This window comes from Bacillus rossius, chromosome 14 (genome assembly GCF_032445375.1).
Source record: "Bacillus rossius redtenbacheri isolate Brsri chromosome 14, Brsri_v3, whole genome shotgun sequence".
Taxonomy (NCBI): Eukaryota; Metazoa; Arthropoda; class Insecta; order Phasmatodea; family Bacillidae; genus Bacillus; species Bacillus rossius.
In genome coordinates, this window is record NC_086341.1 from 13,996,204 (window position 1) to 14,023,240 (window position 27,037).

A 27,037-nucleotide genomic window follows, 5' to 3' on the forward strand; every position below is an offset into this window, starting at 1 on the left:
ACACGGGTCACGTCACGACCCTGAGCCGAGAGTTCGTAGCCGGGTCCACGTGCCCTTCCACGTGGTGGCGCCCAAATTACTCCTTTTCGTCCATCCGAAAAAACACCCCTACAGCACAACAACAATTTCGGCAATAAAGGTTAATTATTCTTGCATTTTAAAAATCTGATTACTAGTATAATTTCAAGTATTTATTCTTTTATCATTAAAATTAAAATGATTCAATTTTATTCATAAAAGTATGCAATTATTTCATAAATGTTTTGTTATGACGTCACATTAAACTATCGTCCGTAAACCAACTTTACAGACAACCAATTTTTTTTTTTTTTACTTCCGGCCAGTTTGACAACACAATGTATGTAACAAGAAATCTCCAATGATAACAAGAAAGTCCCAAACAAACACCTTTCCTGATTCACATACATATATGGTGTATTCCGTATCCTCGCCCATGGCAGCCCCAGGCCTGGAGGGCTAATGTTAAGAGGGCTGGGTTAACAAAAGAAAAGGGGGGACAAACCCAGAAGGAACTTCACCCTTCAATCCACCAACAAATAGTTGTTTTATCAGTATGAATTGCAATTAGAAGGTATGGAAATGAGCCACTCAATATATTTGCTACTCCAAGAGCGTTATCGACATTTTGACAATTAAGATTGCACACTAATTTGGTGTCTAGAATGTGGAGGCAGAGAGGTGATGCATAAGCCATTCTCACTCTCAGCGACCAGTAGCGGATCCAGAGGGGGGGCTAAGGGGCTCAAGCCCCCTCCAAAAGCATCTGGGTCCACTATTGTTTTAGTGTTTGCCTTGATAAAGCCTAGTCTGAACTGGGTCAAGCCCCTCCCAAACCAAAATCCTAGATCCGCCACTGTCAGCGACCCCACACTTTCAGAGCTCATGCCACTTGTATGGCTTACTAACCAATACTAAGTCACATGGTGATAAACTGACCATTGTAGGCAATTTACAACGGAAATGAAATACTGCTCTCAAAATGTAAAGACTTATTGGCATTACAATGGAAAATCACATATATATAAAAAAAGACATTTTATTTTTTAAATTACTATTTATTCAACTCTGGCATTACTTCTGCAGGTGCATGGTTCTTCTGGTCACCATCCTCTCCAGACACCATGTTGGTCACAGGTGGAAGTTCAGTTGTGACAGGCAAAAGGTGACTGATTGGCGCAAGGATTTCAGTTTGGTTCAGGTACGTCACACCCTGAAATGCAACACAAGACATGACACAGTTTCATTTTAGCATGTGTGCCTGCATAAAAGAGATCCTGACTAGATACACATCTGTATATAATTTTCTAGCAGGTATAGACACTGCAAAAAATTAAACCAAATAAATAATACCATAAATTGAATAATGACATTCAAAATGGCCAGCTGGTGAAATAAGACACAAATGTGTCAATTCATGGATGAGTCTTTTAATGATGTCATTCTTCTTCATGAGCCATTTCCTTTAAGAAGGTTGGCAACCATCCTGGATATCAGGGCCAGCCATGAAGATTTTTCCTGAGGATATCGGAGAGGATCTTTACTGCAGTGGTTTCCTGTTGTCTTCTGCATCCTATGTTGTTAACCTTTAAGCAGTTCATCCGCCTTTTGGGGACATTTCTCCCCATGCCCTATGATTCTACACTGTCAGAAATTTCAGTAAAGTTACTGTTTTTTCAATGAATAATTTAACTCAAAATAACGAAGAGTTCATTGTAATTTCAAATAATTGAATCTTCGTATAAACTACATAATATTTCGACTTACGAGGTGTATGTTTCATTCTAAACAACAAGGCAAACACACACATGGACGAAATAAATGTGTTTTCACTGTGGACTTGCAAGTTTTTTTTCTAAAGTTTTTTGTTATTATACCAAGAATATTGTTTTGGATTCAAGTTCAAAGAAAGTGAACTCAGTTTTCCTAAATTTACAAAGAAAACCGTAAAATTACAAATAACCCTGGATAGTTTGTCACCAGTGTTTTTTTCGCAAATTAAAGCTGAAAATTTTTAACAGTGTTTATCAGCACATTCATCCTCCAAGAGGCCGTCGGCACTTGTCTCGGGAGTCATTTGGCTGGCCGACTGCAGTGTCACAGGCACTGAGTGATGGGGTCACCCCATCCATACGCCTATAAATGTCCTAACATGAATTAAAAATATAATGCAAGAGTAACGCAATTACCAGTGCCCCAATGTAAATCCACCACACATGCTCACCACATTTCCAGCAGCATTTCCACCCTGATACCATCTCGACATGGTGGAACCAAAAGTGACTTAAGAGGATGTGCTTAAGTGTCAAAAGTCATACACAGTAAATCCCTGCTAAGAATTTTCTTGAAGTAGTTAAATATTTAGATTTTTTTTTAAAGTACTAGTACTGTATTTTTTAACTTATTATGCAGAAATCTCATTAGGTGGGATTCTTTTAAGTATAAAGAACATTATATATGAAATGTACAACCTTTTGTTAGACATAAGTAAATCAAATTATGTACTAAACAAAATATTCTAAGCTAGGATAAAAGGCATATTTCTTTTAGAGAAAAATTGCATAAGGTTTTGTAACCAAAGTAATTGTAGTAGACTTTTTAAGGAATTTTCGAAAAAACTTTAAGAACCTATCAAAAACTACCGGAACCAAAAATAAACATATTTAATAAAAAAAATTAAGTAGCACGAAATGTTCTTACCATACCTGGTTGCACTCTTTCCGAAGATAAAATACAACACGTCAAAACTGTTTCCGAAATTGGCAGTTATGACACATTGTTGCATAAGAACTGGAAGTATTTTAAGCTTCTATTTCCTCTAGCATTAGGGCGCTTGCACACGCACCGATATTTTCCCGGTGCTAGCTCCGGCAACGGATCCGGCGCCCGGAGCTGTCCTTGCACACGCTCCGGTTTATTCCGGAGGCCTCTCCGGCAGCGGCTCCGGCGCCGGCAGTGATGTCCTTGCACACGCACCAGCAAGCCGGTAGTTTGGTTTCAGCATCCGCAGTAGAAACATGTGCCCCGTTTGGAACAGGAGGTTGTACATATTGTACTTGCTACCTATTTTTATTTGCTGTATTCTGTCCATGTCATGAAATTTAGGTTCCAAAAATGTGCACACTTCCAGCCATGCGTTCTGTTTCTCTGTGCGATCTTTAAAACTATCGCTGGTTTTGTCCCACAAACACGGTCTGGTGGTTTCTACCAATTCAATCAGCGTCACAGCGTCGTACCTGAACCCTGCCATCTCGCAAGTCTTTGCTGCACTGTGCCAGTGTTTTGCATTGTGCGAGCGACTGAGGTACCTGCTGTGCGCCGGGTAGGTAGTCCGGATTATCGAAGTCGTCTCCGGCTGCACTCCGGCATTCCGGCAGCCGGGCCCGTTCCCCTGCCGGCCCGGACTGCGTGTGCAGCACTCCATAAGGAACTGTTGTCTTGTGAGTCCTCCGGTGCTGTTGCCAACTCCGGTTCCGGTTGTGCTGGAGCGTGTGCAAGCGCCCTTACTGTTTGCCTTCACACAGGCGGAGCTAGACACGGACGCACCTCCCTCTGCAGCTGCTGCGCGGTGAGGCCCAGGTGGCGCGCGACGGCCGCGGGCGGGAACACGGCGTGCAGGCAGCGCTGCGCGTAAGGAGCCAGCTCCCCGCCCAGGGCCGCGCACAGCCGCGCCAGCTGCTCCCGCCCGGCGGGCGCCAGCGCCTGCTGCTCGCGGCGGTGCAGGGCCCGGGCCGCGCCGGCCGCCGCGCGGAGCGACGCCTGCAGCGCGCGGGTGCACTCGCGGGCGGCCGGCGCCGGAGCGCACAGGCGCAGCTCGTTGAAGGCCCCCGCCAGGCCGTTGCAGTACTCGGCCAGCGGCGGGAACTCCAGCAGGCTGCGAGGCGGCCCGTCCTGGACAACACCGACATTTTTTTGACGTGACAACGTCTAATAAATCGATGAACGCCGGCTGCACGCACAAAATTGTCCCACTACGGATGTCCCACTACGGATGTGTTTACGCATGCGTGGCATCTCTCTGGTATGTTGCGGACAGTACAGAGAACTCGGCCGGCACGTGGCGGCCTACTGGTTCAATGTTATTGTTGTGCACCGCGCCACGGGAGTATATTCGCAAGGAAATGGCGTTCTTACAAGTACGTATTATTTTAATTACTAGTGTAAATCAGTATATTTAAACAGTGTTGTATGAGTATTTTTTTAGCTGTGTAACTAAATATTTATTGCTGGTATGATACTTTTCATGCTTTAATTTGACATTGGTAATTATTTGTCAATACGGCACATGCAACATTTCAAAAGTAATAAATATATTTGAATTAATGAATGCAAATAAAAGTAAATTTATTAATTAAATTGTACATTTCACTTCACTCCTTCTTTGTATCCATACAAAATAGTGATAATTCAATAGAAATGATTCAATTTTATTCATAAAAGTATGCAGAGGTAGATTTTATCATACAAAAGATAGAAAAATTAAAAAAAATTTCTTCCTCAAAGATTAAATATTTTTAATGCCTAAATGTTTTGGTTGCAAAAACTTATCACGGCTCAGTCTCAGGCCGAATATGATATTTCCTTTTCTTCTGGATCAATCATTTCATCAATGTTTTGTAATGACGTTGCCACGTTAAACTATCGTCCGTAAACCAACTTTACAGACAACCAATTTTTTTTATTGTATTTATTTAAATTGATTCTGTGGGTCACGGAGCCAAGGCTCCGGGATGTAGAAAATGTTAAAAGACATACAATGTAAAACATATGCACATGCGTCGCTATTTAATGTTATTTATGGTCGTTCGTACGTTAAAGGCCAATAATTACACTTTCAACAAAGCATGCAAGCCAAGCATATTGCATTATAAAACAAAGTACATTAAATCTGTAGACTATAAAGAACAAATTACATTTGAATTGTAAGAAAATTCATAAATCAAGGTTTGAGGGTAGCTTAAAAATACTTAAAAAAAAAAAATAAAAAAATAAAGTTATAGTTTTTTCTTCCGTGTTTTTGAAATAATTTTAATAACCAACAAATAATGACCCAGTTAACCTCATTCGTAATAAGTGTAGCACTAAATTCCTTTATGTTTTTGTGCTTTGTAATAGCTGAAACCAGAAGCAAGAACCGATATTATTGATGTAAACTGAAGTGGGACCGAACCAACCAATAAAAACAACCGCACATCCCTATCCAAAGGCACATGAAAATCAAAATGAGATATTGAGAAACTGAAATATACATTTCCAAGAAAATTTAGTTTAAAAGATAACAAGTTTCAAAATTTTTTATAATTAGTTTGTACTTATTAAAAAAATTTGGATACACATATCTTTTAACATTAACAGAATGTAAACAGTATGAAATAAAAACAGTAAGTATAATATAATTACTATGTATTTCTATAATATGGGAACAGAGCAGAACATAGGATATTGATATTGCCCTAGTACACATTGTAAAATACACAAAAGAAACCTCTGCTGCTATTACCATGAACCGATTCCTATATTACCAAATTATTATCCACTATCAAAAGGTATTCACACAAAACTGTAATAAAACGATGCATAATTTTTTTCCTTGCTAATTTATTTCAAAAGATTTACCCAATTTGCTATTTTTTGAAAGAAATAAGGAAAATCCACCTACACTATCCCCATAGCTGGCCTAGAATTATATAACGAAAATGAAAATCCCAACACACCCTTGCATATGCTATTTTACAGTGTGTATGACTGCACAAAAGTATACGCACGCACCCATGCATGCACGCATATAATATATAAAAAAATTCAAATTTATTTAAAAATACATTTTGGTATAACTCTAAAGCTAAAATACTAAAAGATTACATTGTTTAATCTGAGTTGAGTTTTGATTAAATATGCTGATTAATTTCGTAATTTTTGTTGCATTTCAGTGCTTCATGGTTTATTAACTTGCATCTCGGTGTTATATGGTTGGTAACAATATTTTATTGTTAATTTTTAGTCCACTATCATTTTTAAGAAAAATTTGTGTTATTGTTTTTTTTATTAATACAGTAAAACCTTTTTGTTGCGACCCCATTTATTGCAACCACCTCTCTATTACAACCCAATTTGAAGGAACAGTGAAAAAATTCCGAAAATCCGAAGAAAATTGGACAGAAAATCAGTTTCTTGTGGTGAGTAGCGTGTTACTGCGTTTCTCTTGCCGAGTGCTGTACTGCCGTAGGCAGCGCATATCTAAAAATAGATACCACTTCCTGTCAACCGCTGTCAGCGCTTGACAACCCCCATTCCACGTCCCTTTGCCGGCAGGGTGCAGATAAAGGTTTTTGTGGCAACGTGTTTACGTTTAGCTTTTTGCAAGTGTCTAGTGTGGTACGCAGTTAAGGCGAAGCTACCTGCTGTATTTCTCTTGATTTTTATTACTATCAGTGACAATACACAGCGACCGACTGGATGCACGCCCGCCTCGACATGTTTTAACTGCCGCAGCGATGTTTATTTTGACGGCTCAAGCAATTATCTTTTCTCGTGGGTTGATAGAAAAAGGTCGCTTCACCCAGCATAAAAAAAAGGTTACGCCACTTATTTCCCACACAGGAAACACAGTGGCTGCCGTCTGTCTCCCCCGCATTTATCTTTCATCTAACATTCCATGTCTCGCCTCTCGCGCGAGCAATAACGAAGCGACCACGCATTGGGCCGTTTTATGCTTTGTTTGGTGACTTGTTGGCTTGATTTTATTCTGTATATTCCTTTTCATAGGACCCTTGCTATTAAAATACATTTATATTTAAGTTTGAAAGCTTGTAAATTCCTTGCCAGAGATGACTGAACTCGAACTTGGTGTGAAAAGTGACATATTTTGACCCCTCCCTCACCGCTTTAGTACCCCATTCATAATAGCCCAATTTTACGGGAGAAGGGAGGGTGAAAAAAGCATTTTCTCACTGAAGGTTTTTCAAAGGAAGCGAAGTTGGGGTGTTATAAGGGAGGACACTAGATGGTTTGTGTGTCTGGGAGGGATGAGCTAGCCTTAAAGAATGTTACAGAGGGGAGGGAGGGGTGAGCTTATAAGTAGGGCCACCTGAAAGTGGTGAATAAAAATTAGGTATTTCGTCATTATAAACAGGTAAAAGCGGTATAAAACTTCGTTAAAAAAACTGAAAAGCGGTGTTAAAAATCGGCAAAAAAAATTACATTATTTTTCTATTGAATTTCCTATAAAAATATGAATATATACACTTTATTAACTTTAGAATAGCATATTAAAACTAATCAACTTAGCATATAATACATAATGCATTTATCTTCAAGCCACTTAATGCATATACCTTGCAATAAATTTTAAAAATATATACATATAGGCTATAGGTATATTTATATTGATAATTTATTTAAAATGTACAACAATGTTGTATGCTTGAAATGGTTGGCCTGAAGTATCAGACTGCAGTTACAGGAATCAAGTCTTTTCGCAGCCACTCCACACTATATACAATACTTGTGCAATACTTGCACATCATAATTTTACTTCCTTCATCAAAAATAAAAAAGCAATCACTTTTAAATTACTTTACACGTTTTTGGCATGTTGAACTAACCAACAATTAATTACTTCCAAGAAATTTTTTTTTTAATTTCAGGACCTAATGTGTTGCATTTATTGTGAATACTGATCATTTCCAGAACGGCGCCATTTTGGAATAGTGGCGATATTGCCTTTTAAAAACATTGTGCTGTATTGGATGGATAACTTATAGTTCAAATAGAAACCACAAGCACAACCTGAAATCTTCCGAAGTTAAACGTTATCTTAAGTTAGGTTGGCGTTATTTAAAATACTTAATGACCGTAAAATAAAAATATTTTAATCCTTTAATTACGGTGCTTTTTTACTTGCGATCGGAAAACTTCGGAACTATTCGGGTGAGCGACTTTCTACATCTGGATGGACACATCTATGCATAGAAAGAGTCTGTGACTCTTTGGTCAAATTTGCAGTATTAACAAAGAAGATGGCGCGTGACTTCGTCAATAAAATATATTATCACGATCGTTTCGACGGATGGTTCTATTTAATTTTTTCCCAACAGCTTTATATATACGACAAGTTATCTGAGGTTAGAAAAAATATATTATAAATTGGTAACGTTGCTACGGGGAAAAAAAAAAATGTACCGTCTGGATTCCAATCCACACCCCTTACCGCATGAATTTATGAGAATACAAGTTTAATACTCTACTCACGTCAGATTTTTAAGGATTGTTGAAATTTCTTGCCGTGTTTACAGTTATAAAACGTATTGCATATTATTTTCGTAGTAAGGTGGTACAAGTTGGCACTGTCTCTGTTGTGTTGAACAAAGGAGTTAATAATTTTTTTTTTGCGTTTTTCGCGTGTTTTATCGTGAATTGTCAAAAAAAGGCAAATTTCGTGGGAAAATGAGATTTAATGAATATTTCGCGTTTTTCGTCGTTTTTCCGCGATCGTGAAAATTGCATGGCCCTACTTATAAGTCATGAAGCCGCTGCCGCCAGCCAGCCGGGTAAGCTTCGTGTGTGCCCACTCGCGTTGCAGAACCTACCGCTGCCATATTTTTAAAGGAAATGTCCCATTATTTTTTTGTTATTCTTACATGAACATTATTGGACGTATTAAAGCTGACACAAAAATACGCTGTGTGTTAAAATTAACAGATTTTAATGATCTTTCATTTTTTTTTTTTTTTAAATTTTTTTCTGATTTTCACTTTTTGGTCAAAATGTCCAATTTTTTGACGTTTCCAGAGAATGTATTCGTAAAATCACTGCTTCGTTAAATCCGGGGTTCGTGACATCGGGGTTCTAGTGTATTTAACTACGGCAAGCAGAAAACGTATGTAAACTAACCAGTAAAAATAAACTGTCTATTGACATATTTTCTTTATAGGTGGCCTGTAGGGCGACGGACTTGTTATGAAGGTTGAAGTGGGATTAAAGCAAAGCCGTCTAGCATTGTGAGTGACAGCATCCTGCCATTGTACGGCTGGTTTCTTAGCGAGTAGCGGTTTGGGAGGGGGAGTGGGGGGGGGGGGGGGGATGTGTGTGTGTGAAATGAACTGAAAATTTCGGAAAACATCTATTACGACCCTATTCCTGGGAACCGTGAGGGGTCGTTTCAGAGAGGTTTGACTGTACTGTTTTGTAATACTTCCTCCTCCAAAATAGTGTATTTGTATATGTTCATTTTTGGTGAAATAATTTATAATAAAGTGGTCTGAAACAGATACATTCAGACCAATAAAATTAAAAAGGGGAACATTTGTAGTTTAAAAGTGATTCAATAAAAGATGCATAATAAAAAAAGTAAATTAATTTTTATGGTCTATGATTTTTGTTACAATTTTCGTTCAGAAATAATGACATTCTTTAAATTTAAAACGTTAATAGGTTATTTTTTTTGTGAATAAATTAAGTTTAGGGTAAATGCTGCATAATTCCATGGTATAACTTGCTTTTCTGTGCTATAATGGTGTATTACATTTAGAGATGGGTTGAGTCCATATTTTCTCGATTCCGATACCGATTCCAAAAATTCTTCGATTCCAGCTTCGGTTCCGATTCAGATTCCACCAAAAAAATTGCCATGTTCCTAATCATTAAAGAACTTAAAAAAGGAAAAATACAATATACCATGATTCCAAACAAACTTCTATTTCAAGACAAAGTTTTTAATGCAATTATAATGAGAACTCAGCTGCTTGTAGTATTATGCTAATTAATTCATAAGCAATACAAGGTTATAATTTCATCAATTTCTAGAAATGAGAATTCAGGTGTATTTACAAAACAAACTGAAATATTAAAATAGTACATAAATCAAAAATAGAATCTTATGGTACATTATGAATTTCTCTGGAGTCCCCCAAAGCAAGATAGGTCCTACTTATGTTGAGTCCGAAAATGTTTTAATAGGTTGGTTGGGGTCTTTGTTGGCCCATGAGTTATTTTCGTGTTACAATAATTGCATATTGCTAATTTGTAGGGGTGTGCGGGAATAGGTTTTTGTACTGCGGTAAATTTTCGGGAAAAATAAATTATTCCCGCGGGAAACGGGACGGGATCGGGAAAATTAAAAAAAAGCAAATTTTTAATTACAATATGAGAAGATGGCCATTTAAAGGTTTCTTGCAAAGTTAGTTTTTTTTTTTTGGTTGCTATTTCTTTTGTCTGGTTCACTTGCCCTTTTTTTAGCGGCGACTTCATATTTTTTAGCATCCTCAAATTCTTTTTTTATAGACAGACGTGCTACCATGTTCGCATCTCAAAAATTGTTTCACGTGAGACACACTTTGCCAGGGATTTACTGTCTGTCAGACGTTCAAAATACTTCCAAACACTTTTAGGTTTACAAGTAACAAGCTGATCGGTTGCGACATCCATTATTTGTAGGCTGCTAGTTTGTTTTAATATACAACGGCATCGAAAATAGGAACAGATACTTTGCACAAGCCTTAATAACGTAACGTCAGCCGACAAAGCCCGCCAAACTAAACAGTAAACAACTATTTTTTTCTCCCAAAGAAAAATCATAGATGTTTAGATCCTCGTGAGCAGTGGTGTAAAACTACGTGATTTCATATTTTTCAAAGTGCCAATACAGTTCTCTACATCGCCACTGCTTACAAGTAATGAGAATGTAACGCAAGTCTAGTATTTCTTATATCTTTGGCGAAAGGTTGGATTGCGCATGTGTTTTGTTTGTGTCTTAGGACACACAGTGGTTTTAGGTTAAGTATTCGATGGTGACGGCAATGACGTTATATAACTGACTATTCACGTATCTTGCAAATTTGTACCCTTGAAGAAATATATTTATGAACGCATACAATATTTAAGGTAATCCATGTACGTTTTTTATATTCCAATTAGATATGTGTAAACGATTATCATAATTCACTGCACACCACAGCTGTCGCTACGATCGGCATACGTTTAAAAGATGTTTTGCGTTTAAATAGTACGGAAACCCTTTAAAAATGTACGAATCCATAAAAAATATTGCTGTAAAAACAGTTTGAATTGATAGAAAACATTTTCACATGATTAGTAAACATTTGTAAATTTTTAAACAATTTCCCGAAAAATTCGAGAATAATAAAATTCCCGCCCGGCATTTCGGGAAGCATATTTTCCCGACTTTTTTCCCGAAGCGTCGGGATCCCGCACACCCCTACTAATTTGTCATCGAACGGGTAGATTGTAAAATGTTTCCACACTTCAGACATGATTTTTTATTTCTAATACGCCGTTTCACGTGTGTTTCTGCAAAAATGAGTTATATACATCACAGAAATACAGGTACTGTACTATCACAGAAATACGTGTACTATACTATAGTAGAAATAAACTGACCTGATCTCTTGAAAAATAGTAATTGAAACCACGCGTGTTAATAGAAACCACAGGTAACCAAAAGTGAGGTTACAACATAAAGTATTTGATAATATGGAGGCTTTCGTGTTTCATCTCATGCAGTGAGTGCTCAGCCGCGTCAAAATGTACCATCTATGTGCGAAACAAACGAAAAAAAGTTAATTAATCAGACATACTAGTTAAATATATTATTATATTAAATAAAAATACTGTGATATATTACGTGTTTTAACCCAATTTTAACCATTTTAAAACTTCAAACAAAAGAAATTACGATGTGTTGCACGGTCTTTTAACAGTTTACAACGTTAAAGTATGGCGGACTCGGCTAGATGAGATGATGTATTCGTAATTTGTTTCTTTTGCTTTCTTTACGTATTGTGTAATTCAACACGAAATAAGTTAAAACACAGCTATGATTCTAGAGTTTGGAAAACAAATATTTCATTTGATCCCAATGACTTTTATAATGTAATTGTATAAGCTGAAACTGCAACCAATATAAACGTGATATAACAATTACGTAATTTACCGAATTTTGAAATCAAAGTGCAAGGTGAGTTACGTAAATATTGTGACAATATTCTGGCCAGAAAAAAAACGGTAGTTTTAGCAGGAATCGCTGGTTTCATTCAGGAAAAAACTTTTTTTTTTCTAAATTATTAAGAGTGCTTAGTAGCATACTAAATACGATACGATTCCTTGAAACTTGGTGGAAGAATCGACGGTTCCGATTCCTGGCAGAATGGGTGGAATCGTAGCACCGAAGAATCGACACGACCCATCCCTAATTACACTGCACTCTGGTGTAATGCTGTGTGTTGGCACCGCACGGCACGGCACGACAGACCTGCTGGGACGGCTGGGGGGCGGCCCGCGGTGGCGCGCCCGGGCACCCGGCCAGAGCGAAGGCCCTCAGGTCGCCCTCGAGCCTGGCCGCGGCGCCGCGCACCGCCCGCTCGAAGTTGCGCTCCGCGGCGCGCACGAAGGGCGGGGCGGCGAGGCCGCGGAAGTCCGCGCCCACCCGGCCCAGCGACAGCCCGAAGTACATGCACTGGCCCAGCAGGGAGTCCAGGGAGCCGCTGCCCACGCGGGGGAGGTCCTGCTCCAGGGCGGCCAGGAACTGCGATACCTGCGGGAGCAGACAGTTTAGTGGCCGGTCGGAGCGAGCGACACACTTCGTGGATTCATTTTCAGGTCAATTCTTTTTTAAAACAGGCGATATCACCGATTTTTCTTCCTCTTCATTCTTTGTGATACTTAGTTCACCAAAACGTGATGGGTCGATTCCGATTCCGGAATCGGTTGGTTCCGCAGATTCCATCATAATCGCGGGATTCAGAATACAATGGTTTTGGAATCGACCATGACCGATTTCTGCATTTTTTTTCGTAAGTTTGCAAATTAAATTACATCTCCCACGCAACGTAAGAAAATATTAAAATGTACGCAAATTTAATTACTAAACTACGTGATAAAATCTTTTTTACGGAACTGTGATTTACAAATTTCGGTGATTAACGTATTTATTGACTTGCACATGATACACTTTTACAATAATTACAATATAATAATTCTAAATAACCACGTCTAACTAATCGCAACAATAATAATAAATACATAATATTGTGTGTTTCGAAAATGTACCAACTGATACAAATGAAAACTACAAAATAAAAACAATTTCTGTTATTTTGGCACTTACTGGTGAAAGATTACATTTTTTGTAATTTGAGTTAATGTTTTGATTAACACTGCTTATATATTTCATAATTGTTAGCTGCATTTAGGTGCTTTGTATGTATAAATTTACATATTAGTGCTTGACAGTGTATTAACTTGCATTTCGGTGTTGGATATACTAAATTTTTTTGAACCTATTATAGTGGAAATTTTTATAAGTAGGATTTAAGATGGTTTCACTGTAAAACTCATTTTTATTTTATTTTCATTCATTTGCATACTTTCTCTCTGTATGTCGTTTAGAAAGTACCCACTCTAGCACTTCTTGACTGTATAGGTCATATAACATACATGTCAAAATTACAAATAACGTTGAAAAAACAAATTTTTGCCAACAAATTTTCTAGGGTATATAGTACATGGCGTTGGTTTTCCTGGTTTTTAACATCTTTTCCACTGCACATACCTTCACTATGTTTTTACAATGTTAAAAATAAATTTTTGGCTGATTTTCATATAAAAAATTGAAAATAAAAATAATTGGGCATCTGCATCATATTTCTGGTAGTTCATTTTTACTTTAAATTAGTTGCCCACTAACCTAACTTTAAATTAATATTAAAAAATAAAAGACCTAGCTCAAAGATGGATACAGCTCCAATTTTGAGCAACAATATTTTTTTTCGCAAAACATATTTTAAAACTTTTTTTAGTGTAATAAAGATACAGAACCATATAAATATAGACACGTTTAACCTTTTTTGTGTACCTGCACTATTTTTTATAAAGAAAAATGCATATCCGAATTTTCTCCAATCATCCTCAAGGTGATAAAAAATTATAACTTCCTCTCTCTTGCAGCAAAGTTCTCATTTGTTTAAAGACTAATAAATATTCAAGTGGATCATAAGTGCAATTGTATTATTTGAATACTTGAAGTGAAATAACTTGAATGAACAGTAAATTTTAAGGAGTTACTAGGAAAAACTGGGACTAACAGAAATTGGTATAAGTGGGCATTTTGCTGTAAAATATATGGGATAAAATTGTTCTTATAAAAATGTTTCATGTCTGAAACATCAAGTGAAAATATGTCCTCCACTTTCTGACTTCTTCTGGACACAAAACATTATTTTCTCCTTGGTTATTACAAAACACTGGATTTCAGAAACAGAACTTCAATGTTTTACAATAAAATTAATTGCAACACAAAGTTGCATTAATATTTAAAATAGATTGCATGCACAGGTACAATGATTATGTGCAATTAGGATAGTAAAAATATTAAAAAAGACAGGACTGGAAAAAATATTACTCAACTTTTGAACCTCAAGTTGTCATGCGGCTTTTAATGTCTGTACCATTATCATACTTGAGTTAAGCATCTCAATGGCATTTCTCCTAAATCTGAAACATATTCTTGCATGTACAATAGCACTAATTTACCTTCTCAGTAAGCCAACTATAAAATATGAGGACTTCATTGACGTTCTGCTCCTTCGAAGATGGCATTATCGGGTCTTCATCGCTAAAGATGGCTCTGTACTGAGTCACAATGTTAAACAGATGAATGCGGGTGAGCTCGATCGTCTTGCTCAGGTGCTGATTAGCTGTCAACAGTATCAGACAACATACACAAGTTCATCACCATTTGACATCGTAAGAACCGACAAAACTAATGCCTTTAGTAATTAAAGAGGTTAGAGGGTAAAGAGGTTAAAGCATGAAGGTGTTACATTACATGTGTTACTTTTAAGGAAAATAGAATTAAAAGAAAGATGCTCTATAGAAAGTAAAGATATGGATGAGCAATAGGCCTGTGCGAAGCTTCGACTAAGCGAATCAATCAAAGCTCTTTTTAATATTCTATTTGACTTCACCAGGAAATTTGCTATTATTATTTTTTTTGAAGCTTTGGTTGTGGTGCAAAGCTTCGCATCTGATGTGAAGCTTCACATTTGTTGCAAAGCTTTAAAACATTGGAAGCCTAACATTTCCTGCCCAGCTATTGTATACTTTTTTTTACCCATCCCCTTCACCAAGATAGAAAAGTCCAGCATGCTACTATTTCTTGTAAATTTTGTTTGTCGGTTCCTTCAATAAAAACAAGCACGCCCTTTGCAGCAGTTTCTGTCATGGAATGTTGCAGTAGAAAGAGTGGGAAATATCATTCCAAAAAACAATGTTTGTACAAAGCTGCGTCACAAAAACCTGTCGAAACAGACACGTGTTGATTGTGTATGGTGCCAGTTCACAAACATTTACAACGATGAGAAAGGAAGGGAGAACCATAAACAGAACTGCATAGCCACACACACTCACTGACACACCTGCCCTACTCCCCTCTTTTTCACTCTCTGAATTTTTTTTTTTAATTTTTTCCTCTTGCCGGACGCCAGCACAACGGCAGACGGCCATGTCACTCACTGGCGGCAAACACAGCATAACAGCACAGTTCATGACACTTTACACACACAGCTGAGATATTAAAAATACACAATTTTTTACTTACCCGTGACATACTTATTGAAAACCGATACAGGCTAGTTAGTTATTTAAGCACATATTCAACCACACGGTGCAATGTTAATTTAATTTTTTTCCACCCGAAATTGGAAGAACTCCCACAAGAATCGCACTACATCTCAAACAAAAAAAAAAAATCGGCAGATAATACGCTACTAATATGCGGGTAAGTACGGTATTTGTTTGCAGGAGCATAGCCCCCCCAATTAGCATCAATTCTTTAATTAATTTTCTTATTCATCACTCAAACAAATTTCATATTAAAATTAATAAAAAAATTTTTACTGTTACAATATTTAAAATTTAAGGACCCGAAAACAGCTAAAAATAGCACTATTTTACACCTTCAAAATCGAAATTATTTTCCCGCGGGGAGGACCCCCCGGACCATCCTGCTTTAATACCGGGGGGGGGGGGGGGGGAGGTGTTGTTGCCATGCTCCTTAACGCACACCCCCCCAATACGCAAATCCTGGCTACACCACTGTTGTTTGTTTGGACGTCTGCACTGTGTTCAAAACGACACCCGCACGCACACACAGAGTTCGCAAAAGGGGCCTAAGGGACGGGGCGAGCGGGGCCACAACACAACCCACCGTCGTCGCTCGGCACGCCGGCCAGCAGGCCCTGCAGCCAGGCGTCGCGGGCCTGCAGGAACTTGAGCCGCAGCTCGGCCTCGGAGAGCAGCCCCGAGCGGCGGAGCAGCCCCACCGCCTGCAGGCAGGCGGGCAGCTGCAGGTCCGAGGAGCGCAGCTGGGACAGCAGCCGGTGCACCATGCCGAGCCGGGCCGCCTCCACGTCCCTCGCGATGCCCTGCGCCACGCGACACCACGACACATCAGGGGCCTTCAAACGGGGGGCAAACAAAGCGCCGCGCAATCAATTTTTTAGATAATAAAACTGCTTAAATAGCACCATTTTCCAACTTGAAATGACCCCCCGGACCACCCTGCTTCAATAGGAAGGGGATCAATGATTCTTTATGAAAAAGGTATGTTGCCCCCCCCCCTTTTTTTTGGAAATTTAGTTGTTGTACCCCTGCAACACATAGGTAACACTGTGGTCGCACACAAAGGAGAATCTTCAAAAGTTCAGATCTCCAATAGTTTTCTGGGCACGTTCTTTATAGCATTATTATACATAACATTAAACAAGTAACGGTACAGTACACAAAGACCATTTTTTTTTCCCCTTCATAACTTTGGTTTATGGGCTTAGAGGGTTTTTCTTTTCCTTGTACGCCCACGAATAATATGCTCTCTTCCTATCAGGGGCAGATTACTGGAGGTAAGGGTGCAGGGAAGGATTTACAGAGAAAGGCAGAAGGGGCAAATTTAAGGGAGATGGACGGAAGAGGATGGATACAAGAGGATGCAGGGGTGGACGGAGGGATTGAAAGGGAAGAGGCATGGAGGGGTGGATTTAAGGAAAAGGAAAAGAGAGACAGAAAAGAAAAAAAAAAATTTCTTAAATTTATATAATGAAGCCTATTACAGAAATGAATTATAAAAAACTTTTGTTTCAAATTCAAAATAACAAGCCTGTCTGCTAGATAGTATGACATTGCTGCTCATAGTGTACGTAACGCATTTCATAAAAAAATATTCCTTAAATAAAAAAAAGTGAAACACTGAATACCATACATCATGTATTCACCAACTCTAATTTTAAATGCACCAACAATAAGTCTCTAAAATTGGTTCCTTACGAACAGAACTTTAACCTGCCATTGTAATCAGTAACAACAGTGAATTTAACGCAAATAAGAAGGGGTGCACTAAATCAAAATAGACATTACTTATGGCGTCAATCGACTGTTTCATTGGATGTTACCATTAACATGGTGATTTTGGCAGGTTCGATTCAGAACGAACGTCCGTAAAATAATTAATATGAAATGAATATTTTGTGGTGTTTTAAAACATAGTTGAAACCATTAGTGAAAAGTTTTATTAAAAAAAACCCTTGTCCAAGGGAGTTCAAATTCTTTACAGTCTAAACATCTTTTTAGTCACTAAAATTAAAACTGAACCCCAAGGAAAATTTATTTACTTAACTATTCCTCCTTTAAGGAGTAGGTCAATTCAAAGGGATTTAAAATGTATTTATTTCCTTGAGAACTTTAATAACCCTTGAATTCACTTCCCTTTTCTTCTGTGAGACTCAACTAGTGACTATTTTACTTCAAAATTTGCACACTTCTACTGAGTTACTAAGGGTCCCTCCCGACCCACTTGAACCTTAATGGAGTTAAATTTTTTTAATCGTGCATCAAGTGAGCATACCATTTTCTCTTCAACTGACTGACTAACTAACCAACTAACTGTTGCCAACGAGGTTGAAACCCGCCCACAACAACTAACCTTCGCACAAGAAACCTCTGTCCCACATTCCAGAATGTTTCAGCCCCTGCCCTGCCCAAATTTCATCACCAAGTGTTTACAGAGCTGTTCTGGGTGCCCCCTTTCATCAGCAGCCCGTGAGCGTAGCCCACACTACTTACGCCTCAGAGCGAACCGAAAACGTCAGCACGATGGTTGTGCCAGGCGTAGAGCCGTGGTCTTCACTCTGAGCTTTAGACTTCAGTTTATACAATTTCTTATGTACCCATATTTTTTTTTTAATCTCTCTTTCTTACTTTTGAAATGTAAAAGTACTCTGTAATTTTAGTTTTTGTGGTTGTACAGTTTGTTTGTATATATGTATATATTTGTATTAATTGACTTGTTCTATATCCCGGAGTCCTTACCTCCATATGGGATCTACAGAACAAAAATTGAATAAATAAATAAATAGATAAATAAATAAATAAATAAATAAATAAATAAATAAATACCACATGGATAATGTGGTGTGTCTGAACAACAAATGCCTGTGCCCGCACCATGGATGCAACACCCACTCAGAGACTGAACCAATGCACACTAAAATTTAAATAAGACAGTACTGAAAAATTCTGAACCGTGACAATACTATAATAACTTTGAATAATTACTAAATCCTATATAGACATTTAACAGACAATTGAAAGATGACACAAGTTCTGTTTTAAAACTTTGGTGCGAGGCTTATTCGAAACAAAAAAATATTTTTGGTTATGATCAAAGTATAAGGGGTGCAGGGCTTATTTGAGTAATGGCTGACAAACTAACATTCAGTGAATTTAATACATTAAAAATTTTTTTATTTAGACAATGTTTTGCTAAAACAATGATTGAAATCATGATTTTGGTTGAATTTTGGTGCTTTACGGTGTATTAATAAACATTCCGGTGTCATGTGGTGCATTGACATGCTATTTGCAGAGACCTGCAAAATTCGCGGATTCATTTCGTGACATGCTACAATAATTCAAATAATTATACCTTAGCGCTGCTTCTACCACTGGTTCACTGTTAATCTGGAAGTGTTGAGGGCCAATTAGAGACCCTCGCTCAAAGAAGTGTCGCATCACAGGCCACTCTATCGAGACGAGACACAAGTCAGCAGCCGACAAACAGGTGTGGTATTTGCCCAAGTGTGTAGAGTGTTAGTGGAGTCCATCCTGGAAGTCGTTGACCCGCAAATTTTGCAGGTCTCTAGCTATTTGGTGTTAATTCAGTTTCAGTCAGCAGCCAATGAACAGGTGTGACATTCGCCCAAGTGTGTAGAGTGTAGGTGGAGTCCATCCTGGAAGTCGTTGACCCGCAAATTTTGCAGGTCTCTAGCTATTTGGTGTTAATTCAGTTTCAGTCAGCAGCCAATGAACAGGTGTGACATTCGCCCAAGTGTGTAGAGTGTAGGTGGAGTCCATCCTGGAAGTCGTTGACCCGCAAATTTTGCAGGTCTCTAGCTATTTGGTGTTAATTCAGTTTCAGTCAGCAGCCAATGAACAGGTGTGACATTCGCCTAAGTGTGTAGAGTGTAGGTGGAGTCCATCCTGGAAGTCGTTGAACCCGCAAATTTTGCTGGTCTCTAGCTATTTGGTGTTGATTCAGTTTCAGTCAGCAGCCAATGAACAGGTGTGACATTTGCCCGAGTGTGTAGAGTGTTAGTGGAGTCCATCCTGGAGGTCGTAGCTATTTGGTGTTAATTCAGTTTCAGTCAGCAGCCAATGAACAGGTGTGACATTCGCCCAAGTGTGTAGAGTGTTAGTGGAGTCCATCCTGGAAGTCGTTGAACCCGCAAATTTTGCTGGTCTCTAGCTATTTGGTGTTGATTCAGTTTCAGTCAGCAGCCAATGAACAGGTGTGGCATTTGCCCGAGTGTGTAGAGTGTTAGTGGAGTCCATCCTGGAAGTCGTTGAACCCGCAAATTTTGCAGGTTTCTAGCTATTGGTGTTAATTCAGTTTCAGTCAGCAGCCAATGAACAGGTGTGGCATTTGCCCGAGTGTGTAGAGTGTTAGTGGAGTCCATCCTGGAAGTCGTTGAACCCGCAAATTTTGCTGGTCTCTAGCTATTTGGTGTTGATTCAGTTTCAGTCAGCAGCCAATGAACAGGTGTGGCATTTGTTCGAGTGTGTAGAGTGTTAGTGGGCTCCATCCTGGAGGTCGTAACTATTTGGTGTTAATTCAGTTTCAGTCAGCAGCCAATGAACAGGTGTGACATTCGCCCAAGTGTGTAGTGTGTTAGTGGAGTCCATCCTGGAAGTCGTTGAACCCGCAAATTTTGCAGGTCTCTAGCTATTTGGTGTTAATTCAGTTTCAGTCAGCAGCCAACGAACAGGTGTGGCATTCGCCCGAGTGGTGTAAAGTGTTAGCGGAGTCTATCCTGGAGGTCGTTGAACCCGCGAATTTTGCAGGTCTCTAGCTATTTGGTGTTAATTCAGTTAATATATAAAAACGTCTCTGACATAGTATTATTTAGTGTGGTGTGGTGTGTGTGTGTGTCTATATATATATATATATATATATATATATATATATATATATATATATATATATATATATATATATATATATATATATGTGTGTGTGTGTGTGTCTTATTGTTTCCCATATAGTGAGATGATAAAATAAATTTGAACATTTCCCTCATTTTGCGTTTTCCCTGTTTTTACATTTTTTTTTTTCCTGGTCCCTTGAAATATGTAAAAATGAGGTTCTACTGTATTTGGTGTTAACCCTTTGAGGCACACAGAAATATATTAAAAATAAATTAGAATCTATTGTGTAAATTTTAAGGAAAAATTAAAGCAGAGCCAATGTTGCTTGTTCTTGTTAGGATCGCCAGATTAGCAGCACAAGGCTTACTCGCGCGAGGTATTTCGGCAGTAACACTGGAACATTGCGAATAGTAACATATTTGTAAAGTGGTATCACAGAAATATCACTGCTAACAAAGGGTTTTTTTTAATTCGGTTCCCGATCAGTTCCGACGCAGTTCACCGCACGATCTTGTCCCTATCGCTGGCCCACGACACAGCACGCTCCGGACTCACGGCCACGACGGGGATCTGGCCGTGGCGCGCGCCCAGGCGGCGGGCGTGGGCGGCCAGCTCGAGCGCCTCCTCGTAGCGGCCGTCGCTGACGCACGTCTCCGCCAGCTGCGGCAGCTCCAGCACCTCCAGGAGCCTCGCGCTACGCGTCAGCGTCAGCGAGTTGAGCCGCCGCCGCCGGCCGACGTCGCCCGACGCCCGGCCGAACCGCCGGCACCTCTCCGCGAACTCCGGGAGCTTGCGCACCAGGTCGTCCAGGCGGGCCTCCGTGTTCTCGAACTGCGGGCAATCAGTGGCGGGTTTCACGTCTTCACTAGCTGAGGCACCCGGCGTTGCCCGGGGCTGAACACATCACGATATAGGGAACATCACAACCATGTTTCGAGTCTGAAAGGACGTACACTCGAAAAAATGGGAAATTTTGATTTTGAAGTCCCATCGATCGCACCATCTCGGTCCATCGAGGCCACACCACAAAACCAGGACGCCATTCTCCAGTTACATTTTGTGGGAAAACAGGTAACCTCTAGCAGTGGCGTAACCAGGATTTGTGTATGGGGGGGGGGGGGGGTGTTAAGAAGCATGCCCCCCCTCCCCCTTTATTAAAGCAGGGGGGTGGGAAAATTTGGATTTTAAGGTGTAAAATAGTGCTATTTTAGCAGTTTTCGGAACTTAAATTTAAATATTGTAATGGTAAAAATTTTTATTAATTTTTAATATGAAATTTGTTTGAGTGATGAATAAGAAATTAATTAAAGATTTAAGATTTGGCGCAAGGGGGGGGGGGGGGGGGTTTGAACCCCTAAACCCCCCCCCCCCCCCCCTGGCAATGCCCCTGACCCCTAGGCAAGATGTGACGGACGCACCAAACGAGAGCGCGTTGCAAATTCAAGGCAACGCCGTCTATTAACTAAACTTGTTATTGGCGCCTTTGGTTTGCTAAGCGGATGGGTTTCGCCAAGGAGAAGGATAGGATGTTGCCAGACCTTACTACTATGTGTATGATCATGTGGCGGACATAGAGAAATGACACACACTCATTGTTTCTGTGTCTATGTAGCAAAAAAGGGCTACTGGAAAATAAAGTTTTTGTGACTTCCAGTGCAACTACCGTTTCTTTCTGGATTTTTTTTTCATTTTTCGGTGACCATTCCTCCCACTAAAGGTAGAAAATAAATAGACTGAATATTTATCTTGGTAAGGTACTTTTCAGTGATGCATTACAGTTTGTTAAAACATAACAATTTTCATCTTGGAGGTGAAAAATGAATTTTAAGGCCTTCTTTGTACAAACATACATCTCTGGCAGGAGAAGATAATGGTACACAATGTCAAAAGCAGATGTAGTAAAAAAAAATTACCTTTTACAAACCTTTTAGTTTTAGTTTAGTTATTTTTATATTTAAGTGCTACTTTAAACTGAATGAGTATTACTACCTACTAAACAAAACACTGCAATAACTATTGACTGCCACATATCACGAGATTCTTACCAAGATAAATGCAAGCAGGCACAGACTATTGCAGACTAACCAAAAAATAAATACATACCTATGCATTATGTCTTTCAAAGCTATGGGATAGCTTATTTATCCCGTTTATTAATAAAGAATGGTACCTAACAGTATAGTTCTAGATGCTACATTCCAAGTTCTGAGGGTTAACATTCATGGCTGATACAACATTCGAACCCCGATCATTCCTCATGAAAACAAAAGTTGTTGTCAATGCATTGATTAACCCACACTTACCTGTCTGAAAATTTCCCTCGAACATTCCGCTGTTTGGATGAATGTCTTGTAGTTGGTGAATGCAAGTTCCTGAGTTTGCTCCAAGATGGCAGCAGCCTCTTCACTGAGATGATCTGGTTCTTTCACTGCGAAAAAAATCATTGAACAGGCATCGCACTGAAGAACTTAACACAAATACAAGAAAAACCACAACAACCAAATTTGTGACATTTATACATCTGTACTAAGGAGTCATTTAACACACAGTGGTAAATACCTACAAATAAGATGTTGTGTACCACGTTCAAACATACGGGATAACGACAACAAAAGTTCCCAGAACATTGCGACTCCAAAGCACTTCGTACCAACTCTCTGTGCTCATACATTTGGGCCACGCCTGGAATTCGAATATTACACCTGTTGAATTAATTAAAATATGTCTGAGTTTTAAGGGTAATTATTTAACAAAGGAGTGTATAAAACAAGCAATTAAAATCCAAAAAATTATTTTTTTTAATTCCTGACCAGTTTTATAATCATTCTGTGAAACAGCTTTGTGATACTTCAAAGCAGTTGATTGGTGATTTGTTGTTTTAATGGTTCAGTTAGGTTAGCTAAGTATATATTATGTTTTCAGTACATAGGCTTATTACATAAGTTTTATTAATATATCTAACCAAAATTGCCATTCTTTTTCGGAAGAACCAGCAACACGTGCAAAAACTTCACCTCGAAAAAATATTAATGAAATAATACCAATAATACTATGAAATACAAAGAAAAATTGAATACCTCACCTTCGTAATGACTTACAAATGCTCACATCATGTAAAAATCTAGTTTCTAATATTCAACACGGGATATCATTTCTTTCTATGAATATACTACTGAAAAATAATTCTGTCTGTCATAATGAAAAAATAATAGAATTCTAGCTTTGCGGTTTTAAATAATTTTTTTAATGTTGGGAGCTAAAAAATGCATTTTCCAATTTGTATTTGCTTTTATTCAGATGCGCCCTTCTCTTAAAAATTTACAGTTTAGGTATTATAACACTTATGGTCCAAGCACATTTCAGAAACACAATACCTGTTAAGTTACAATCTGCCTTTTTCATAATGATAGAAACTTATGAGAGTTTTTTTGACCCACTGCTAAAATTAGCATGCAACATTAATTGGACTGTCTCAGGGTAAAAGGTAACAAGTCAAGAATTCACTTTTTGCAGGAGAAACAAAAAACTCTTAAATAAAAATTGAATTTAAATAGGTATTTAAATTTTTCTTGCATTATTCTTTTATTTACCAACATATTTACCAACATAGTTGCCAATGATTAAAAATGCATTAGGCTACATATTCTAACTATACTTAAGAGTTTAAGTGACTTGTTGACTAAAAATCACCAAAATGTGACTTGTTACCTTTTACCCGGAGACCATCCAATTAATGTTTATAAAGAAGATTAATTTCCTAGAGTTGGTATGTACCCCTCTTAAAAATAAAAATGCTGAAAATGGTATGTTGTTTTACTGCTTGTCACCAAAAAAACTGTTAGATATTTAAAATGTTGCTAACCTAACTAGCGGTTCAAATGATTTAACAGTATTTTAAATTTAGCTAAACTAACCTAACCAACTGGTTAAATTGGAAAACTACCAGTAAACTACTTAAAATATCACAATGGGCAATGTTGTTTAACAGAACAGCTAATTAAATAGAATATGAGGAAATCACAAACCATTTTCAGAATTTAATTTTTATTTTTAAGAAAAACATTTATAGTAAAATATTGCCTAAAAATGTTTAATAGACCCTAAATTAAGTTACAGTATAACGTACCTAACTGTTCAACACCATAAGAACCAAGTTTCGAGATGTAATTCAAAAAATCTGGATTTTCCTGCCAGTTATCTGGAAAAAAAAAAACATTGTTATATTAATTTAAAGCAACAAACAGTGTCATTAAATAAATGACAATTTGCTTTGTCATTAGAGCTATAAAAAATTTTAAAATCATAGTCCCAACTTACTTTAAAATAATAAATGCTAACAACAGCAAAAAATCTTAAAAAATCAGTAGTGGTTCCAATAGCAAAAATAAGTCTCAGATCACAGTGAAGATACGAAACCACTAAATGTTCTCCAAGCCATTGATAAGATACTCGATACACTCGTTACGAAACAAATGAGATGAATCTTATAGGAAGAAAATATAATTTATGAGACATTCAGGGAATTAGTTTCAACAGAAACAGCAGTATAACTTGTGATCTTGGAATGGCAACTAGCATTATATCAAGGAAATTATGTAGTTGCTTTTTTTTTTTTTTTTTTTTTTTTAAGTGTGTTTTAAATCTTTGATTGTAATTATTTGTTAGAAAAACTTAAAGACTTGGGGAGTGAGAGAAAAGTTCTTATGTGGTTTAAAGGTTACTTGAATGAGAGAACATTAAGTTTGGATAGGAAATTATCAATCGAATTGCTTGTAAACGATGTAGAAGTTCTAGATAGTAGGTTAGGTTCAGTTGTTGTTTATTATTTATATTAATGACATAAACAATGTATTTTCGAAGACCTATGTGAAAATGTTTGCAGATAATACAATTTAACCTGCACATAAAATTAACATTATAAGCACATCATCTAGAGCACAGTGTCATTGAACATTATATTACCCAAACCACTGCATTAAGATATTACTGTTTGTTATCATTGGTATAAAATACAAGCAGTGCGCCTTTATCATACCTGGGATGTTTCCCGGGGAAATAAGTTTGACAACGTTCTCTGTTTCAGGATCCATGTTTATCGTTTACGTCAAATCATAGAGTAAATAAACGTCAAATAAGACTACCAATCAACGAGCCTACCAATCAAGGAGCCTACCAATATTAAACCAGGAAATATAAAAATTCTCTCTACTACAATCTGAGGTTGTCTTCCGTAGCTTACACAAATGCACTAAAACAAAAACCGATGATTGTCATCCCGTGTTACTATTTAAATTATTCCATAAAAATAACAGAACTTCAAACATCAATAGGTTTTCGTGGGTTGCAAAAGTGACCACGAACTCCCTTGCAAAATTTGATACAATTTGATAAAATATGCAGGCATCACCTGAGATGATACATACCATACGTCGACGTTGTACTGCACTGGGCAGTACTCAAGTCCAGGTCCTAGTACTGGCCACAGCACACTGCAGTACTGACACCTTGCATTAGACTACTGTGGTCATCAGCAGTGTTATGTGTAGTGCAATTCATTTGGTATATATGGGACCTTTTATCCATAACAAAAACAGAGCTTAAGGTAAGTTGTGTTTTTAATGTCACTTCCACTTAGTGCTCATATAAGTGATGCCATGAAGTCTTTGCTTGCAGTCCAGTGGTGGCCACTGTCGAGGCCTGATGCTGTCACGAGGCGCTCCAGCATCTTCTGTGCATAAATAAGTTTAACATCCATATTTTAATTTCTCTACGGGTTTTTTTTTTTTTTTTTTTTTTTAAGTTTTGAACTCCCTGTACAAGATGGCGGACCCCTAACACAGCCACCACACCCAAAAACCATATATAGCAGTACCATTTAGAGCCCGTCTACAATAGTCCGAACCTGTGCGTGGTCCATGAGCTTATACGAATGTGAGTGACGTCACATTGTCTCACCGAAAACTCCCCTGTCCACAATTGCGATGTCCGATGTCCGAATGTATTGATTTCTAAAGTTGTCACCAGAGCGCAGTAAATGTGCCAAACCAAATGTTTTTGTTTATTGTTTTGATGCTATGTAGTTTGAGATTGAACTTATGAAAATTATGTAAGTTATAAGTGACTAACAACACCTGCCATTTCCTTCAATAACAAAAACAAACACCACGTTTTCAAACGGGAATCGGAAATTCAAATATCGTGAGTGTTCTGTTCTTTTTCTGTGTCCTAAGTACACAGGTTGGGACAAAAAGTCCAAATTGACGAATGTCTTCGGACCAGGTAGGTTCGGACCTTCGCCCACTTGACGCATGATGTCAGAGGGTCACGTGGACCAATCAGCGACGAGTGTCCTTCGGACACAGTTTAGGACATTGCTATTGTAGACGGGCCATTACAAACCCACTCTTTGGACTAGGGTTAGCACAGCAGACTCACTCATTGCTGTACCATTAAGGTTACACTCTGCTAAAATACTATTGCAGCTACTTCAGTGAAGAATAAAAAAGACGATGAAGATGGCCATAACTGC

General features: G+C 38.2%; 1 protein-coding gene across 1 annotated transcript; it reads right to left on the minus strand.

The window, feature by feature from the left end:
- Positions 1-1,055: 1,055 nt before the first annotated feature.
- LOC134539167 (conserved oligomeric Golgi complex subunit 8) lies at positions 1,056-25,663 on the minus strand. Its single transcript, XM_063380947.1, has 9 exons — positions 25,544-25,663; positions 24,635-24,706; positions 22,812-22,936; positions 21,064-21,339; positions 16,241-16,457; positions 14,566-14,729; positions 12,287-12,568; positions 3,565-3,909; positions 1,056-1,231 (listed from the first exon to the last, which is right to left on the minus strand). Exons 1-9 carry the CDS (start codon positions 25,596-25,598, stop codon positions 1,073-1,075), a joined length of 1,695 nt encoding a protein of 564 aa, XP_063237017.1. The 5' UTR covers positions 25,599-25,663; the 3' UTR covers positions 1,056-1,072.
- Positions 25,664-27,037: the final 1,374 nt, after the last annotated feature.